Raw genomic sequence first — 19766 nt, 5'->3', positions numbered from 1 at the left:
TGCAGCCGGGCTGAGTGACTTAATTTCTCAGGGCCTCAGTGAGGCCACTCTGAAGGTAGGAGTTTCCTTGATCCCCAGGTCCCTGAGCTTGACCTTGGAGGACCACATCACAGGGCCAGAGAGTGTGGGGTGCTGGTGAGGCCATGGATTTGCAGCCAAACCTGATTTTGAATCTTGGTTCTGCCACCCCTTGTGACCTTTGTCATATCGAGCATGGTCACTACCTCCTTCTGAGCCTTGGGTTCCCTTCTGAAAACTGGGACCTTAATACTTGCTGCTCAGGGTGTTGCGGGGTGCAAAGGAAGAAATGAATGGGAGTGCCTCAACTTGTCTAGACTCCTGGAAGCCACGTGGCTGAGAATCACCCAGAGGCTGCAGAATGAGTGCGGGGTGGAGCGTGCCCCATAGGGGGCGCTGGTGCCAGAGGGCAGAGGGAGAGCGGCTAGAGGTGGCTTCCAGGTAACCCTGGCCACAGCAGTGGGGACAGGAGGCTGAGAAGGAGCAACCAGAGAGGTGGGGAAAGGGAGACAACATTAGAACCTCAGATCTGTGGATGTGAGGCCCTGCCCCCAGTCTCATTGCTTCTCCCCCACCCCCAAACTGAGCTCTTCTAATTTAGGAGAGTTACAAGATTTTGCCTGCCCTGAGATTTTGCACAAGACAGAAGCACTGCCAGACACTCCTCCCCACATAGTCTTCTCCATGCTGGCTAACTTCTGATCGCAGCTTAATATGTAGCTTCTTCCAGGAAGCCTTCCTTGATGCCTTACCCCTCCAGGTGAGGTTGGGTAGCCCTGCAACAAGGCCTCTCCGAACCTCAACTGAGCTTATGTCATAGTCTACCTCCTTGAGGCACAGACCACTGAGCCCTGGTTCTCAGTCCGGTAGCTGGCACTTAAAGGTCTCATCATGTTGGTTGGTTGCATGAATGAATGTGTTGGGATGGATGCATTTAAGCATGGAGGTGGTTCGGGGTTGGGATGGGCCAAGGATGGGAGGGTGAAGATTATGGGATGCAACAAGGAATGGGTTGGGGCAAGAACAGGGACCCCGAGCCCTCCCTCCTTCTTGACCTGCTGTCCCTGGTGCCCATGGAGGAGTTCCCCCACGCCTCGCACAGGACTGGCTCGGGCCTGGCCCCTCCCTCCCCCCAAGGAGAGGCGGCACAGGCGTGTACAGGTTGGTTTATTTACAAATATACTGATGTCTCATCTTTTGTTGGTGTTTCCATTTTCTGCTTTTGTGGGAAGAGGCAGAAGGTGAGCGTGGAGGGCAGGGTGGGGGTGGTGATGTGGTAAACGCTAATAAATAATTTAACAATGACAAGTTATTAAATAAAATGTGTCTGGGGATGGCGGGTGGGCAGTGAGAGTCTGTACAAGGAAAATAGAGGAATGGCCGATGGCCGGTCCCCACGCCCAGCTGGGCTGGGCTCCCGTGGGGCCCTCGGTGGGGTGGGGGCACCAGCAGACAGGCTCATTGCAAACTGCATCTTCCAAGGGCCAAATGTTGGAGGGTCTTTCCTGCTCCCCCAGCCCTCAGGCCTCGTGTGCCCGGGAATGTGGGTAGGTATGTGAGCCTCCGTGTGCGTCCGGGTGTGAGTGTGTGTCTTGTGTGCGTGCGTGTGAGTGTGGACCCTCTCCCCGGCAGGGCGGAGTGAGCCCCAGAGCTGCAGGTTCTCCCAGATCGGAGGTGAGGTCCTCACCCCAGGTGGTGCCCCGAGCTCAGGCCAAGCAGGGGTCAGCCGGCTCGGCCCTCCCCCGCCCAGGCTCCCTGGGCGCTGGCTCCACGGGGGTGGGTGAGGCAGCCTAGGTGCTAGGGGGCAGCTGAGCCCCCTGGAGGAGAAGAGGCCCCCCGCAGCCCTGCGACGGGGGCCTGACCTTGCTTGGGCCCTGTTCGCCCAGAGGCAGTGGACTCCTCTCCTCCCCCTCCTGGGAAGCCTCCCAACATGCACAGCCCGCCTTGTAGGACCCCTTCCCCTACAGGCTCTGCCTGCCCTACGGTCGGACCTTTGGAACCATAGGGTCCCTTTGTCTGTGTGGCCCCCCAGGAGGCTCCATGGAGCAGGCAGATGAGGCTCTGGCTGGGGGCAGGACCCCACCTTCTTGTCCCTCTTCTGCCTCATTTGCTGTGTTACCTGAGGCAGATTCCTTCCTCTCTCTGAGCCTCACCTTCCCCAGCAGGGAAACGGAAGTCGGTTTTTCTCTAACACTCCCTCTGCCCACCTCACACTTTCTGCCTCTTCCTCTGGACAAGACCTTTACCTCCCTCTTCCCTGGGCTTCCCATCCCAGCCACCACGGATGATGGTCTGATGGTCAGGGTGGGGTGCTCCTGGCCACTCACTGCACGCCCAAGTCAAGGCTGCACTTCTTCCCACATGAAGTGGGAAGAGCCCGCTTATCTCAGCTCACCCCAGACCCCAGCGAGCCTGCTTGCCTCTGTGTGCTTCTTGCCTCCTTTCTCTGAGCCTCGGGCTCCTCATCTGAGAAACGCGTCCCCGCTAACATTTGGACAGAGCTGGGTCAGAGTGTGAATGCCTCTCCTTCTAGAAGAAAGCCCCTCCAGGGTGGGCCCCACATCTTGTTCATCTGTCTCCACACCCAGTCCAGGGCTGGGCAGGGTGGACATCAGGGTCTGGGGGAGCCTGAGGGAACTGAGGGCAGTGAGCCACAGCATACAGCAATCACCTAACCACAGCTGATGGGGTGTCTCTGGCCCACGGAGCTCTCTGAAGTTTCTCTGGCTTTGACCATCCGTGGGACATGAGTGCGGGTGTCTCTGAACCAGCTGCTGGCAAGGAGCAGGGCCCAGTGGGGACAGAGCCTGGGCTGGACTTGGGAGGTTGTGAGGCCCCCAAGTGGAAAGAGGTGCCCCCCAGGGGCTGGCAAGAGTTTCCTAAGACAAATCATGCCCCCCCACCCCCTCCTGACCTAGAGGCCATTCACCAAACCAAGAGGATGAGAGGCTGGCATGGCATCCCTGCTCCCTCCCCTGTCCCAGCCCAGGCTTTCCAGGCTGGGATAAAGGGAGTGGACCAGATGCCCACTTCTGAGCTTCCTTCCAACTGAAAGAGTCTGGGGGAGAAGGACCAGGGCTCCTGGAGGTTGGGGGGTCTGCCCCTGGGCCCGCCCCAAGTGGCCCCAGCATGATTTGGACCATGTGAGCCAAGAAGAGGAAGGGGAGCATCTCTCAAAAACCAGCATGGCTGCCTAAGGGACCACTGGTGGCCCAGGACAAGAGCTGGGACCGAGCCCAGGGGGGCTGAGGTTGCAGAAAACCGAAGCAGCAGCCAAGATCCCTGTGGAAGTTTGTGTGGCACAAGGAGGAAGGTCCAGGCTGGCTGCTCTGTCCGGGGGTGGAGGGGGGCTGCTGCTGAGCCGCATTGCCCCGCTCACGGCTCTGGTGAAGAGCACAGGACGCTCTGGAGCAGCCGAGGTCTCCCGACTGGAAGGAGGAGCAAACACACGCAGCAGGCTGGCGAACTGTGAGGATCCCAGAGAGAGCCAGGCGGAGGGGCCCCAAGGCAGAGAGAGACAGACACCCATTGCCCTGTTCACTCAAGGGCTGGACCGGGCAGGGGCTGGGCCGGGCAGATCTCAGGGTGGCGGCCTAGGGCTTGGTGTCAAAATTAAAGGCAGGGCTCTGAGCACCTGGCTGAGGATACAGTGGCCACCAGAGCCCAGGAAGGGGTCACTGAGAACAGGGCCCCTCAGCCTGACCTCACTTCCTCTTTTGACAGAGTGAGAGCTGAGTGGATCCGGGGTGGGGGTTGACGCAGCCTATCTGGCTTCCAGCAGGGCAGCTGACAGAATGGGGCTGAAGTGCACTGGAATGCGTCATCCAAGGAGGACTGGTTCATGGGCCAACACCAGACCGGGACAGGCCCAAACGGTTCCCGTGCCTCGGGTGAGAAGCACAGGGCTGCCTCCTGACATCACAGGGACAGCAAGCCATGGTCACAGAGCTGCGGGTGCAGAGAAACTCCACAGGCCTGACTGAATCAGATAAGAAGAAATGTAGCAAGTAAAAAAGTCAAGGTCCTTCGCTGGATCTAAACAATAAATGTCCCCTCTGCCACATACACACAGAAGAGAGATGTGGCTTAGCCGTCACGTGTGTGAGGGTCAGGGGATTCAGTTACAGAAGGGCAGGGTGAGTTTCCAGGTCATGTGGCCTCAACTGTTCACTGCATTTGGGCCACATTAACAGAGGCAGGGCGCCTAAAGCGGGGGAGGTGGCTGGCTGATGTCAGTGGGGAGATTGGGTTATATCTGTTCCACCTTTGGAGGGAAAGCTGGAGCCCAGCTGAGGGTACAGTTTTAAGAGAAAGAGCTAGAGAAACTGGAAGAGCCTGGCTTTGAGAAGTGAAGACTCGGGGCTCAAAGAGGCAGAGACAAAATCAGCAGAGAACGGCAGCTGACCTGGGGCCCGATGAAGCAGCGGGCTCCTCGCCGCTGGAGGTGTGCGAGGCAGAGGGGGCCAAACTTCAGATGATGTGCCACATGGGTGACTTGGGAAGGTCCCTTTCCCCCTGGAGGTTCTGCCATTTGTCCTACCTGGTTCTGGGGGCTCTGTCTCTGCCCTGCCTGCTCAGGCAGGTCCGTTTAGGCTGAGGCTAGGATACATCTGGGTCCATGTGTTTCAAGCCCCAAACTCTCCCCTCCCTCCCCTCCCCTCCTTCCTTCTCCCCTATTGCTGTAAGAAGAGGGGGTCCCTGGCCCGCTCTGGCCTCTTTCCCCTTCCTGACGTGGCAGGGCTGGCCCACAGAGCACCTCTGTGTCTCTTTAGCTTGTCTGTGTACCTGTGTGCTTATCCGCATGGGTGTGCCTTGGAGTGTGCGTGCGTTTGCAAGTGAGGCTCAGTCTGCCCCCCCCAGGGACTCCCCCTCAGGGCAGAGCCGAGGTGGGCTTGGCACACCTGCCGGACTCTTCCCCACTTCTGTTCCAGGTTTGGACTGGGACGGGAGAACCCAGGCTGGCGGAGATGGGGAAGCTGGGCACCAGCTCCTCAAAGGTAACAGGCACGGCACACATCATCATCGCCTTGGGGCATGCCGGCGGGGGGAGGTGCCTGCCTGGGCCTAGACCTGGCCCCTGGAGGTTGGCTGGACACAGAGAGGACGTTTAAAAAAATAGAGAGAATTTAAGCTTCCCAAAAAAGAGATGGGTAGGGAGAAGGAGGCGATGCAGGCCGAGGTGGGGCTGGGAGGCGAGTGGCTTTCCGAGACTCTGGGTCCCTGGGGTGACACGGTCTCTGTGGGCAGGACGCGGCCCTGCCCAGGCTGCGCCCATCTGCCTGCCCGGCTGGCCCAGGGCAAGGGCACCGTATGGCTGTGTGTAGTCTGTGTGGGCGGTGGGGTGGCCGCGGCGGCCGCAGGCCCACCCCAGGACCCTGGCGCAAGCGTCCATGCGGCCGGCTGGCTCTCAGGAGGCGAAGTAGGAACTCTGCATGGAGTAGAGCCGGTCGATGGGGTTCCCCACACGTGCCTGCAGGGAGCCCACATCCGAGGAGCCCAGGAAGCAGTCACTGAGGCTGGTTAAGGAGGTATCGCTGTCGATGTCGTGGAAGATGGAGTCGTTCCCTGAGGGCAGAGGGGGTGTCAGGAGCCAGGGCGGGCGGGAGCTCCGGGGGCGGGGCTGTCAGCCCTTCGGGCTGTGTGGCCAGAGGTGAGGAGGGACGGGATGACCTGCGGCGGCAGCGGGGGCCAGAGCTGCTGAGCGCGGCGGGCGGGGCCTCGTCGGGCGGCAGCAGGGCTGTGTGGGCGGGGCCTGCCTGGGCCCTGGGGCGGGATGTGGCCGTCCTGGCCCCAGGCCTGCCGGGTCAGGCAGCGGGCGGGGGCGGTGCTGGGGTGCGCAGGGGGCGGGGCGGCTTACCATAGGGGTTCATGTGGTCACCTGGCATTTGGGGCGGCGTGAGGCCCTGCTGGAAGGGGTCGCTGCTGCCGTAGGGACTCTGCTCCATGGCCACGATCTGCTGTTGCGGTGGGGCCAGCGGCGTGTAGGAGGCCATCATGCCCTCCATGCGACTCGACAGGACCTCTGGGGACAGAGCACACCTTCACTGACCGGCCCTGTCCACCCTGTCCTGGAGCCCACCCCGCCCCCGGGGAGCCCTCCCAGACGTACCTCAGGAGTTCCCACTGACCTCCCACGTGACGCCCTAGGCCACGGGGCCCACTGCAGTCCCCCTGACTCTGACCTCCTCTGGACTTCCCCAGGTTGCCTACCGTGATTCAGGGCCACTGAACCCAGGTATCTGACCCCTGGCCCCTCTCCCCAGACACACCCTCCAGCTCCTCTTCAGGAATCAGTTTATCGAAAGCCAGAGACCTCCCCTCCCCACCTCCTCCCTTCCTCCAGTGGCCCTGCCCTCCAGAAGTTCACTGCCTGGGGGACACAGACACTAAGCGGGCAGTAACGATTCAACATGTGGGTGCAGTGAGCTCCCTGCATCTGGGAGCATCAAGATGGGGCCCAGGCCAAAGAGGCTCAGGGAAGGCTTCCTGGAGGAAGGGACCCCCTGACTCCATGTCACTTAAAGAATCAGCAGGGGTTCAACCATGTCAGGGGGCAGGCATGCCCTGCCGCAGGCAGCAAAGGCAGAGAGGGGAGAAACTAGCCAGTGGGAGCAGGGAGCCCCGTGCATGGGGCTATAGTGTGAGGATGAGAGATGGCCAGGGGTGGGGAGGAAGATGGTCCTCTGGGGGGCCTGAGCTCAGTGTGGTTCTCCCTGAGGCTGTAGGAAGTCTCCAGAGGGTCTTAGCCAGGGAGAGGCTGTGGAGAAAGGCTGGCAGGGTGGAGGCTGAAGGCAGGGACCACTGAGGAAATTGAGGGAGGGGCTGGGGTCCCTATGATGGTGGGTGTGGGAATGACAACTCCTGGGAGGGGCATGAAGGACACAGGAGCAGCAACCACTGCCCTACTTGGCAACTGAGCAGATACAGTGAATGGAGGACAGGAAGGGTCAGAGGTGACTCCCAGGTTCCTGGTGTGGGCACTGGGGGGGCGGGGTGCCATTTGCTGAGAGGGGGTGGGGAGGAGCAGAGGGTGTTGTGTGAACGTGGTAGCAGGGGCTGGTGTGTGGAGTACTGTAAGGGCTGTGATGAGCTCAAGGGGGACTGTGGAACATTCTCAGAGGCAGCTGGGAACACGGGAGGTAGCTGGGAGACCAGACACAGGAGGCCAGGCTGTCTTAGGAGAAGGGGACAGCGGGGGCAGAGGAAAGAACTGGACTCCAAGGCTCAGGTGCAGCCAGGCACACGGGCCTGGCCCTGAGCCCTGAGTAGAAGGGGCTGCCCATCAGTGCCCTGGCACCTGCCCCGGAGCCCCCGTCTCACCTGGGAACAGGCAGCCCTGGGGCCCCCACTCCTCTTGGGCAGTCCCAAGAAGCTCCCTGTGCCCTCCCTTTAAGGCTCAATGTCCCCACGGGACTTGGGAAGCCAGCCTCCCCCTAACCCCGGCCCAAGAAGTGGTAACAGGATTTTGGCAAAGCCCAGTGTTCGGGGGCCTGGCTGCCGCCCCTCAAACTGTCTCCTTACCACGCAGCAGGAGCCCACCCTGAACTCCGCAACACCCTGCAGAGACTCTCTGGAGATTTCTGCTGAATTCTATCGTGGGCAGTGGGGTGTATGTATGGTCATGTTAAAACCACAGGCTTGGGGCGCCACACGTGGGGCCGAGGCCAGCTTTGCCCCTTACTAGCTGAGGGATCCCAGTAAGTCCTCTGGTCTGAGTCTCAGCCTCCTTGGCTGTGAAATGGGCTGTGACAATGCCCTTCCCCTCCGGAATAGGTGGGCATTCCGAGGCGGAGCATGGCCACTGGTGACAACCGTGCCTAACACACCCTGAGGGTGGGAGACGGTTGCAGGTGCTTTTGTTTTTGTTTTCTAAGTAAGCTCTATGCCAAACGCGGGGCTTGAACTCCTGACGCTGAGATCAAGAGTCGCACGCTCCGCTGAGCCAGCCAGGCGCCCCAGGGGCGAAAATTCTGCCACCCCTCTGGGCAGCCCACGCCGCCATCTCTCCTCCCGGGCCCCACCCGTGGTCCCCGCCGCCTCTCTCCATCCCGGCAGCTCCCAGCGCCCTGACGGCCCCGTGGAAGGGGCCCGGGGCCCGGGGGTGGGGGGGGTGTGTCCAGAGGCTGCGCCGGGGCCCCGCTGCCCTGGCCCGGCTCACCTTGGCCCAGCCGCTGCGAGTTCTGCTGCTCCTGCTGCTGCTGGTGCCGCCGCGCCAACTTCTTCATCTGCGGGGACACGGGTCGTGCCAGTCCCGCCTCCCTGCCCCGGTCGGCCCCGGCCCCTCCCGCAGGACCCTGGCTTCTGCCTGCACACATCCTCCCCCCCAGCCCTGCCCAGCGGGGGTGACAGGTGGCCTCTCACCTTGGCTCTTTGGTTCTGAAACCAGACCTGGACCACACGCACGCTGAGGCCCGTCTCTGCCGCCAGCGTCTCTCGGACCTGCCCGGTGGAGGGACACGGATCAGGCCGGGGGCGGGGGGAGGGGGGGCAGCAGGCCAGGGAGGCGGTGGTTTGGGGGGACTGAGGGATGGGGGGCGGGAGGTGGAGGGATGTCCCCGTCCCCAGCAAGAGTGGGGGGGCATTGTCTGGGAAGACGGCGGGTGTGGGGTGTCAGCCCCGCCCCAGCCCCGCGGCCCCTCACCTTGCGGCAGGGCTTGGAGGACACCTCAAAGGAGGCCTTGAAGGCTCTTCGTTGCTGCGTAGTGAGGATGGTCCGGGGTCGCTTGGGCCTCCGGGGGTCCTTCCCGTCGTCCCCACTGCCTTTACTCTGGCTGCCCTGTCCCTTGGCCGGCTTCATGTCCCCGTCCTCGTCCTCGCTCTTCACTGTGGGGGACACACCCAGCCCATCAGTCTTGTACCCTGAGGCCATCTGTTGCCTGGCGGGATCCCATCACCTCCTGCCAACACCAGCCGCCGGCACTCTGGAGACCCCAGGGCAGCATGTCAGCCTTTGAGAAAACTGGTTCCCACTGTGCCAGCCCAGTGCCAGTGGGTCCCGTGACCCAGCGAGGAGACTCCAGGGAGCCTTCTTTCTTGGAAGCTTCCAGGGACTAAGAACTGTCGGGCAAAGACATACCCCGAGACGTCCTCATACCCATCATACGTGACGACGGCACGCACGCCACACACAGTTACGCACTCGACCACTGACATCTGCACGTGCGCACTGCACATGGGCCCGCATGGGACTGGGCACACGCAGCTCACACACATATTCACACACACACAGGTGCATGCTCGCAGGTGGGGACATACAGGCAAGCACACACCTGAACACACACACGCGCGCGAGCGCACACACACGACGCAGAAGCACGTGTATTCCCCCGCAGACACACCCACGCCCACCGTGCCCACACGGCCACTTTCACGCCCCAGAATTGTGGGTCTCACAGATGCCGGCCCCAGGCAGACACCGTGCACCTCCCGCTGCCCCCAAGTCTGAACTGGTCTCCTTTCCCCAGGCCCATCTTCCTCAGAGCCCCGGGGGTGGGTCTCCTCCCTCCAAGACCCCCGCCCCCTGCTATGAATGGGCCAGTGGCACCTGGCCAGCGTCTGCCCTGCCATATGAGTCCAGGCAGCCACCACGGTGCCCTGGCCCGTGGGCGGACAGAGGGACAGACAGATGGGGAGCTCACTGCTTCCTCCAAGGGCCCCGACAGTGACAAAGCTCTTCCAGATGGGCAGGTCCTGTGACTGCGGGCTCTAGGTTACCCCAAAGGGCTCAGAAGACCAGCGCATCTCCTCTCCAAGCCCTCTGCTCCAGTATTCCCCACTATCTGGGAATGACAGGGCCCCAGCCTTCTCCCTGGCTTTTCCCTTCTAAGACTCATTCCTAGCTGTACCCGCCCTTCTGCCAGGAGGGCTCTAAGCTGGCACAGTCCTTTTGGGGGCTGGAGCAGAGTAGAGAGGTGCCTTCATCCTGGAAAAGGGGGTCTTTGCCTCCACCGCAGAAGGCTCCGGTCCCCCCCACCCAGCCGGGAAACGGAAGAGCTCAGGCTGCTGAAGAATGTGTCAGGGCCTTGCCTCTTGGCCACCAGCAGCCTGCAGACCTGGGGCAGGCAGAGACAGCTGGGGGGCCGTGCTCCGGAGGGGGCCACAGCAAGGCGAAGGGAGGGCGAGGGACGCGTGTGTGCGCATGTGTCTAAACCGCAGTGCATGTGAGCATGTGGATAAACGTGTGTGGCCACGTGCATAGCTGCTCAGTGCACGTGTGATGTGTGAGCTGGGTCACGTGTGCACAGGTATGTGTGTTTAAGTGTACGCGCACGTGTGTGTTCCTGGGTGTGGGTTCGTGCGTGCGTGGGCATCTCAGCACACGTCTACAGATGTACCTGTGTCCGTGCATGTGTGCTGCTGGGCATGGGTACCCACACACCCATCGTGCGTGCTCGTGGTACATCTGTGGTCCCATGCACGTACACTGGTGCGTGAGCGTGCGTGCTCAGTGGTAGCGTCCGCACGAGCATTTGTGTGCCTGGGGGCGTGCACACACATCGGTGTCCATGTGCCCCTGCACACGTGCGTGTGAACACATCAGGGCCATGGGCGTCGGACGTCTGGACGTAGCTCAGGTCCTGGGGTCAGGATTGGGCTTCTCCGGCAGGGCCCCCTCCCCGCCCCCCAGCTGCCCCCCAGCTCCAGTCATGGCTCACCAGAGTCGGACTCGTCGGGACTCACGGAGCTGAGCAGGTCCTTCTCCTTCTCGTAGTCGCCCTTGCACAGCAGCTGGCCCTCCTTGAGCACAAACTCGTCGCCCTTGCGTAGCTGCCGCTCACACACGCAGCAGCAGAAGCAGCCCAGGTGGTACACACATTCCAGCGCCCGCATCACGAACTCCGTGGGGGCGATCTTCTCCATGCAGCCGCTGCACTTGGCTGCGAAGAGCCTGCAGGTGCACAGGGTGGGCGCATTGGCTCGGCTCGGGGGTCCACCAAGGGCCTCTCCCTCCTGCCACCCTGACCTTCCGCCCCAGGTAGGAGAGGCCCACCCTGGGCGCAGAGCCAGACTGTGGGAGGGCCCCTGGCCCTACTCTTCTGGTGCCCCAGGGCCCTGGTGGCCCAAGAGTGGGTGCTGGGCATCCTGCCCAGAGGTGCCCTCTCCTGGGTGTAGCAGCTCAGGGCCCTTCCTGCTCAGAGACACCGTGGCCACTAGAGGGCAGAACACAAGGTCAGCCTCAACCTTCCCCAAAAGCCAGGTGGGTTCTGGGGCTGAGAAGGGCCGGCGACCCCCTGGTCCCATCTCCCCTCACTCCAGGACCTGCTCCACCTCCTCTCTGCTCCCCCCCACCCACCCAAGCAATCCTGAGCCCTGTCCAGCCCACCACCCAGGCTGGGCTGCTCCTCTCCTGCCTGAGCGCCTGCCCCAGTCCCCTTCCTGGGCTCCTGGCCCCTCTAACCCTTCAGTTCACCCTCCAGGATGAGAGCCAGAGGAAGCTGTCTAAAACACACCTCTGCTCACACTGCTCCCCTGCTCCAGACTCTTCCATGACTCCCTGGTGCCTCAAGGCTCTTCACACCCTTACTGTCTTTGCTCCCGAAGGCTGTGGCCCGATGGAACAGCCTGTGGTTTCTCCAGAGCACCTTCCCACTGGCCCTTCAGCATGTTCTTTTTCTGCCCCGTGGCTGGGCTAACCTCTACTTATCCCTCATTTCGGCTTAAGTATCTTTACCAAGCACAGACATTTCCTGAGCACGGACAGTGAGCCAGGCGCGGCTCTAAGCACTCTGCAGGCAGAAGTGCATTTAATCCTTGCAACGACCCGATGAGACAGGGATGAACGTTAACCCCATCTTAGAGATAAGGAAACTGAGGTGCCGAGAGGTGAAGTTACTTGCTCGGGGTCACGTGGTAGTAAGTGATTGGGCCGACTCGGAGCGTGGGCCTGCTCCAGCCCCCTGCACGACAAACCGGATCCATCTTCCATCTCTGGAGACAAAGCCTGGCGGGGGTCTCCCCGCCTCCAGCGAGCGTGTGTGCAGAAGGGTCTGAGCACCGTGGCCCCTCCTCTGCCCTCACCTACTGACCGCTCCTCCTGGCTCCCCCCTCCCAGTCACGTGCCCTGCTCTGTGGGAACTCAGCCTCAACAACACTTTGATGGAAAAATTTATGAAGAATCAAATTATTGCTGCTGGGAGGGAATTAAAACCATTTTTCATTCCCCACGTCCCTGGGCCACGTCTGCGGGCGCCACCTTGGGAGCGCTGTGCGCATCCCATCCCTCTTTATGGCCCGCCATCACAGGCACAGATTACAGCTGCAATTCTCTACTAATCGGTTCTGGAACAGAAATGGCCATAAATGCAAGGCACTCGGCCTGCCTCCCTTCCCGGGGCTGCCATCAGCGCCGCCCACGACAAGCTAGTGGGGCGCGGTGGACAGGGCCGATCTGAGCTCTGCCTGCTGCCCTGGCACCGGCCAGGGCGCTCAAATTGGGGGCATCCCCAGCAACCCCTGCCATCCGCCTCTATCTAACGAGCAGGCTCCTACTCATCCTGCAGTGCCCAACTCTAATGCCACCTCCTCTGGGAAGCCTTCTTTGTCGCCCCAATCAGGGGGAAGTGGCCTCCTGTATGCTCACCTGAGCTTCCCTCAGGCCTCAGTCTCCTCTACTGTGAAATGGGGATGTCAACAGGACCTCCCGCAAAGGGCCGTTGTCAGGATTCGATGATGCTGAGCCTGTACCTTGGTACATAAGCATCACATCAGTGACAGCACATGCCCGTCAGCTTCCAATTCTGCAGGGGTTCCACAAGGCAGGGCCTGACTCTACCTGATCCCCAAAAAGACCTTGGTGAGTGTTTGCAAAGCAGGTGAGTGAAGGCTTGGGGCAGGCTGAGGCTCAGGCCGGCTGTCAGCTGGACCCTGCTATTGCCCAAATAGTGCATGGCTTTGCAAGGGTAACATGAGCTGGATTTCAGCCCCGATATGGCCCTTGGGCTAGATAACTTTGTTCAAGGTACAACCTACCCAACTGTCCACAGCAGCCTTTGGCAGAGGCCCCTAGGAATCTGGCTGTCTGTCCAGCTCTGCCAAGGGGCTGGGAAGGAGCCAGGTTTCCAGAACTTGATGCTCTGACACGGAGGATGCTTCTGCCTTCTCTACCCGCCACCCCCCCCCGCCCCCGCCCCTTTGTCCCCTCCCCACACTCCTACCTCCTGATCTAGGTGCCACGCTAAGGTCTGCAGCCCGGCCTCAGTGGCCCATGAACAAGCAGGCACTGGCTGATCTCTGTGCCAGCTTGGCGGGGCCAGGGGCCCAGGCCGGGGTCAGCGCACCTCGGGGCGGCTCCTGGAGAGGACGCTCTCTTAGGTAGGGGAGGGGGGCAGCAGGAGGGGTGACCCGCATTTGCAGGCACCCGCCACCATGCAGGCTGCATTCGGAACAGCCGTGCTAATGCCTTGGCAGCAGGGGGTCGATTGCTACTTTCTCCAAACTCATCAACACAATCTATTATTAATACTTCTCCAAAGGCTCGGTGCCGCCATTACGGAGGCAGTGCCAGCCACTCGGGGCGTCATCTATTATCTAGATTGCAAAAACTCGGGATATAAAACAAACTGCGCACACTTTATAAACGGAATGTGCCATCCGCTTAGTCTCCAAGCATCTCTCCACCCAATAAAACATCGGGGGGGGGGATGCATGAAATACTCACTCCCAATTACGGAGCTGCCTTTGTCTATGGAGCCGGGGTGAGCGCGACGAGCGCACGTGTGGGAGGGGCTTGGGGGTGCCAGCAGGGTCCCCTCCTCTCTGCCAGCCCCCCTCCCTCCCTCAACCCCTCCCATCGAGAAGGGCTTGTGGAACCGGACACTGAGAAGCAGGCCCAGCCACGGGGAGTGGCACTGGGACTGGATGGGCTTGAGTTCAATGCCTGGTTCCACCACTCCCTGGCTAGTGACTGGACAAGTAATTTCCTCTCTCTGAGCCTCAGCTTACTTATCTGTATAATGGGCTCGATAACACTGCCTGCTTCTCCATGTGAAGAGGCAGTGAGTTGTCAGTGTAAAGCAGTGAGCACAGAGGGAGAGGTCAGTGAGCTGGGCAGGCCTTTTGAGGCCAGGAGTGGGCCTCTCCAGGAATGCTGCACAGAAGCTGCAAATACTGACCAGAGACAAAGTTGCTCAGGCTGGGGAGCTCCAAGCCTTCCTGCCCCGCAGGGGCCCTGGAGCCTGATGCGAAAGGCCCTGCCAGCATCCAAGGCACTGGATTTGGAGCCCAGGTCATGATCTCAATCCTGACTCAGCCACTCACTGGCTCTGTGACCTTGGGCAAGTCTGAGTCTGTGTCCTCATCTATAAGATGGGGACAGTAGTCCCCACTCCCCAGAATTGTGCTGGGCGTTCCAGATGGATGTGTTTCTGCTTCCCACACTTGGGGTCGAGGGATGGTGGGGTGAGAAGCCCCCTGTGGCTTCCCCTCCAGCTGCCTGGCACCTCTCGGTGCCAATCCCATGGTCCAGCTCCTCCAAGAGCTCCAGATCCAGAGGGCAGCTTCATGACCACACCACAGGCATACAGGCTTGCCAGCAACCTTCCCCCCATCTCCATGTAAACCACCAAGCCTTTCCTCCTGCTGTCCCTAATGTCTAGAACACCATTCCTCCCACCCTCAACCTTTGACAGCCAAACACCTGCTTATTCTGAAGGATTCAGCTTGGATATCCCTTCCTCCAGGAAGCCCCCCCTTCTCCTCTCCAATCTTAGATGTCTTCCTCGCTGAGTTCCCCATCCTCACATCTCCTTTCCATTATGGTATTTATCCGAAGGAATCCACTTTCCCTGTTTCCAGGTCCACTTTTCCCTCTTCTTCCTCTATCTTCCACCTCTATCTTCGAAGCTGAGCACAAGGTCCCAGACACACGAAGGTGAGCGGCAAATGTTTGTGCAATGAACGCTGAACCAACCAATACAGCCTATTCCACCTGTGAGGTAGGGCAGGTGGGTACCCACCCCCAGCCTGGTCTGGCGGGAGCACCCACCACCTGCCCCGGGATGGCAGTGCCACCTGCAGGAGAGCAGTGTGTAGGGGATGCTGGAACTGGCAGCCCAGGGTTCCATCCTGAGTCCATAACTTTGTCCCTGTGTGACTTTGGTCAAGCCATTTAACCTCTCTGAGCCTCAGTTTCTTCATCTATGAAATGGGACTGGTGGTACCTTCCTACAGGGTTGTTGGAAGGGCCTTCTGCATGCAAAGCCCTTGACACTGTGCCGGGCATGGAGAAGGCACCCCACGGAGCTGCCTTTCTCTTCTCTTATTGCCCTTCTAGGTCACCCTCACTGGGGTCTCCGTCACTCTTGGGCGCAGGAGTGACACCAGGTTTACCGGTCCCAACCAAGCGTCCCCCTCACGACCACCCTGGGTTCTGGGTCCTTCTAGCTTCTGTCTGGCCTGAGCTAGACAAAGCATTCCTGGCTCAATTCTCTGTGTGTCTGTCTCACTAATGTTACTGAGCTCAATTATCATCACTTGCATCACCTCATTAAGTCCTCAAAGAACCCTAAATGGAAGACACTGTTTCCATTCTCATTTTACAGATGAGGACACCAAAGTGCAGAGGGCAGGTTCAAGGTCACATGGCAGCACCACCATATACCCTCTCCCTGCTCTGTGCATCCAAATATTTCTCTGCCCACCAATCACCCCTGTCGTTTGCTGGGGGTACCATGCCCAGGTCTGTCTGCCCTCAAGGCTCTGAACGCCCAATTTCTGATTGCTCAGCATAAGCCCAACACCCAGCAGGTGTAGCTGAGTGGGTTTTTCTTAAACCAAACAACATCTCCCCGTCACAAACCCATCCTCCCTCCCCCAGGATCATCTGTGATTCTGGAGTAAGAAAGTCCCTTTTTAAGGATGTCCTTCCCGTGAAGAGTCCCCAGCTATGAGAACACATCTCTGTCTCCTCTGAGTTTTTATTGGTTTATTTGTTTAATGCTCAATTTATTAAACTCATAAAGCTAATAAACAAAACTGAAAACCAATTTTTTCTGGAGCATTTGAACATGGATTACAAATCTGATTAATTTCTCTTAAACCACTGACAACTGCAGACAGGTAATGCTTACGTCTGATTCTTTTTTTTTTTTTTTAAAGATTTTACTTATTTATTTGAGACAGACAGAGATAGAGCACAAGTGGAGGAGGATCAGAGAGAGAGGGAGAGGCAGACTCCCCTCCAAGCAGAGAGCCTGATATGGGGCTCGATCCCAGGACCCTGACATGACCGGAGCTGAAGGCAGACGCTTAACCGACTGAGCCACCCAGGCGCCCCTCTATGTCTGATTCTTTTACCTCCAATAAAATTGGCTTCCTAACATCCTGGGGACCCTCCCCCTCTCCCTGTGGGTTTTTGAGTCCATAAGCATGCACTAGGCTTGGAATCGTGGCTCTGTCCCTTCCTAGCACAGGAACAATACACAGGTCCCTTCTCTCTGAGCCTCAGTGGCCCCCTCTGTTCAGTGGGGATAATGGCTGGGCACCACGAGGCAGGCTTAGTAAGTAGGCACCATGATTGCTGTCATCATCTTTTCAAGACTATTGGCACCTGTTCCCCATCCTCGCTGAGTGGAAGCTCCTCTGTTCCCTCCTCACTGTACTGCCATTCCCATAGCCCATGGCTGCATCTTACAGTTCATGTAGCCCCTCACCAGGGCCTCAGTCCAAGAGTGCCCACCACTTTCAGGATAAGCCCAAAGACCTCATCATGGCACTCAAGGGCTTACTCCAGCGCTGACACACCCGGTCTCAGACCCTCTGCTCCAGCCGCTAGGCCTCTCACTGCTCCCTGAAAACAGCCAGCCCTTCCTGCCCCGTTAACACTTAAAATTCCACCTGCCTGTCTTCTCACCCCCTTTCTTTTGCTTCTTGTTGGACTTCATCCTTTAAGACCCAATTCAAGGGTAACCTCCTCCGTGAAGCCTTCCCTGAGACCCAGATATTTGTGTGTCTGAAGCCCTCACTGACCTAGAAATCAGAAACTGGGTCTGATTCACACACACCCCGCCCACGCTGGATTCTGGCATTGAGGAGGTGACCAGTGAGTGTCCAATGAATGAGTGAATAACATGTGAGAAATGAAATAGGCAGCCAGGTAGGACAAGAGAACATCGGCCGCTCTGCTTCTAGGAGTTTAAGAAGGCCACCAGGTAGCAAGATAAATGAACTCACCGCTCTTGGCCCACGGCCCCCTTCACGGAGATACAACCCGGAGGCCAATTCCTAACTTGTATCTCGCTTAAGTTCTTTACACACCTCCTGTCGGGCTGGGCTCCAACTGCACTCTCATCTCTAGTACACAGGGAAAGCCCCCGGGGTGGGAGGGCCACGTTGGTACTCAGCGATTCCCCTGGCCACAGGTGATTGGGTCAGGCCTGGACACCTGGATCAAGGTGAACCAATCCATCCTCTGTCCCTTCTCCTGCTCATCAAGAGCTTTTTGTCAGCCCCCTGGGCTTACAGGTGCACTTTCCACATCTCCAGCACCAGCTATGTGGCCCTGGGTCATTCACATCCCTCCCCCCCTTTTTAAGGTTTATTTATTTATTTGAGAGAGATAGAGAGAGAATCTCAAGCAGACTCCCCGATGAGCCCAGAGCCCGACGTGGGGCTCGATCCCAGGACCCTGAGATCATGACCTGAGCCAAAATCAAGAGTTGGACGCTCAACCAAGCCACCCAGGCACCCCTCACATCCTTTTCTTGAGCCTCAGTTTCCTCTTCTGTAAAAAGGGGGTGCTGATCTTCCCTCACCTGGTGACTGAGAACCCGTTGAGTTTTCACCTGTGTGAGAGGGTCTAGCCCAGTGCCAGGCACAGAGGGCATCCTGCCAGGTGCACAACCCACTCCGTCCCCAGTCTGAGTCTCACCATCGTGCCGGGACACAGGCTCTGGAACCGTCTCTCCTCACCTCCAACTTCATGATGTGAAGCCCCCGATCACATCATGGGGTCTGGCTGTGCCTCTGAGGCACAGATTTCCGTCAGATCCTTGCCCAGGCCATACTGGGGACCAGGCAGATTTGCTCCTGGCTTCCTTTAGGGTCTCTCTGGGCCCAAGTCCCACAGTCCTTGGACACATTCCCTCCACGGGGAGGGAACCGCAGCCCTCCATCCCTCTGGCTCTACCTTCTCCTGCTCACCCAGCAAATACCCATGGAGACTGACTCCCAAACAGGCTTGTGCAAGATGCTTGAGGGACAGAGTGGGGCCAAATCTGGTCCCATGGGGCCTGGCATAGCATGACGTGTGCTTTGACAGGCTACACCTGGGGGGGCACAGAAAATCATGACAGTCAATCTGGAAGAGAGCTGGGGACTTCCTGGGAAAGGTGACATGACAGATAATTAAGAAGCTGGTTCTGGAGTCAGAAAGAATGGTGTAGGGGCACCTGGGTGGCTCAGATGGTTAAGCATCTGCCTTCGGCTCAGGTCATGATCCCAGGGTCCTGGGATGAGTCCCACATCAGGCTCCCTGCTCGGCGGGGAGTCTGCTTCTCCCTCTCCCTCTGCCTCTCCCCTTGCTTGTCTCTCTCTCTCAAATGAATAAATAAAATCTTAAAAAAAAAAAAAAAAAGAATGGTGTAAACAGTCTGCATCCCAGCTCTGCCTCTCACTAACTGACCTTGGGGCAAGGAGTGCCATCCCCACCTTACAGGTGTTCACTGTGATATGTTTAGCTTTCATAGGCTGGTGGCGAGCATCCCAGGATGGCATGGTCGCAGAGCACTTAGGGCGGGCTCCTACACTGTTAGCGCTCCAAACGGTGGCCAACATATTACGGTCTAGGGCTGGGCTTTCTGTGATGATGTGGTCGAGTGATGAGCTGGAGTTCACAGGGGCCCAGGGGACAGGACCCTAGACACTCCTGGGGGCCCAGCTGCTCCTGCTAGAGTTTGCCTGTCACTTGGAGGAGCTGATGGGGTGAGAGCAGGCAGAGGGAGCTGCCTGGCCTCCTCCCTCCCCGACTCGTTGACATCTCCCCCACGTGCCTGCCGCGTCCTTATCATTCCGGGCGTAGCTGTTTTTTATTTTGAGACAAAAAGGGGCCTGTTGATGGGGATCCAACTCAAACCAGCTGCAAACATCTGCTTTGATGCGGCGGCGGCGGCGGGCCAGGCGGGCGGCGGGAGCCGCAGGCGGGGGCCCCGGTGCGCGCGTCAATCACGCGGTTGGAATGCGCTGCGTGGCCGGGCGCTCGGACCGGCGGCCTCCGGAGCGCGGGCCTCGCAGGGCCTCTCCGCGGGCCGGGCCTGCAGCGAGGGCTGCCCCGGAGCTTCCTGCGGGCGCGCAGACCCAGCTGTGCGGGGCCGCCGTCTCCGAGGCCCTTTGATCCGGCCCGGGGCGCTGTCGGGAGCCCGTGGCCAGGGCTGGAGGTCACGGGCCAGGGGCAGGGAGGGATGGGCACAGTCGGGAGCCGCGGGTACCGTCCAGGGGCCAGCCTGGCCAGGCAGGCACACATCCTGTGACTCCATACACGTTTATGGAGTGCCTACTACTGTCTGGAGGCTGGGGATAGAGCAGTGAGGCAAATGGACAGTCCCTCCCACCCCCAACCCCAACCCCACCCTCTCACCCCCAGCTTCCATTCTAATGGGTGAGGGAACAGGCAAGTTAAATCCCTAGCATACAGAGTGTAACAATTGGTGACAATGTGATGAAGAAAAATGGAGGGGGAAGGGCAATGCAGGTGGCCAGGGGTTTTAGAAAGAACAGTCAGAGGACTTATTGAAATCTCTGCGGGGGGGGGGGGG

At 59.4% G+C, this 19766-nt stretch overlaps 1 protein-coding gene across 2 annotated transcripts in view; it reads right to left on the bottom strand.

Annotated features, from left to right (window-relative positions):
• Positions 1 to 5425: 5425 nt before the first annotated feature.
• The window catches only part of LMX1B (LIM homeobox transcription factor 1 beta), a 78629-nt gene continuing 64288 nt past the window's right edge, over positions 5426 to 19766 (bottom strand). Inside the window, exons 3-8 of one of the 2 annotated variants that reach the window (XM_032419124.1) lie at positions 10674 to 10906; positions 8660 to 8841; positions 8380 to 8457; positions 8177 to 8243; positions 5876 to 6040; positions 5426 to 5583 (exon numbers count right to left, since the gene is read on the bottom strand). In XM_032419124.1, the coding sequence (XP_032275015.1) occupies positions 5426 to 5583; positions 5876 to 6040; positions 8177 to 8243; positions 8380 to 8457; positions 8660 to 8841; positions 10674 to 10906 (883 nt within the window). The remainder of the gene's footprint in view (positions 5584 to 5875; positions 6041 to 8176; positions 8244 to 8379; positions 8458 to 8659; positions 8842 to 10673; positions 10907 to 19766) is intronic. The other variant, XM_032419125.1, reaches the window with a different exon arrangement.

The sequence above is a fragment of the Phoca vitulina genome, unplaced genomic scaffold, assembly GCF_004348235.1.
Source record: "Phoca vitulina isolate PV1807 unplaced genomic scaffold, GSC_HSeal_1.0 scaffold21, whole genome shotgun sequence".
In the NCBI taxonomy this organism is placed as follows: domain Eukaryota; kingdom Metazoa; phylum Chordata; class Mammalia; order Carnivora; family Phocidae; genus Phoca; species Phoca vitulina.
This window is presented reverse-complemented; position numbering and strand designations above follow the sequence as displayed.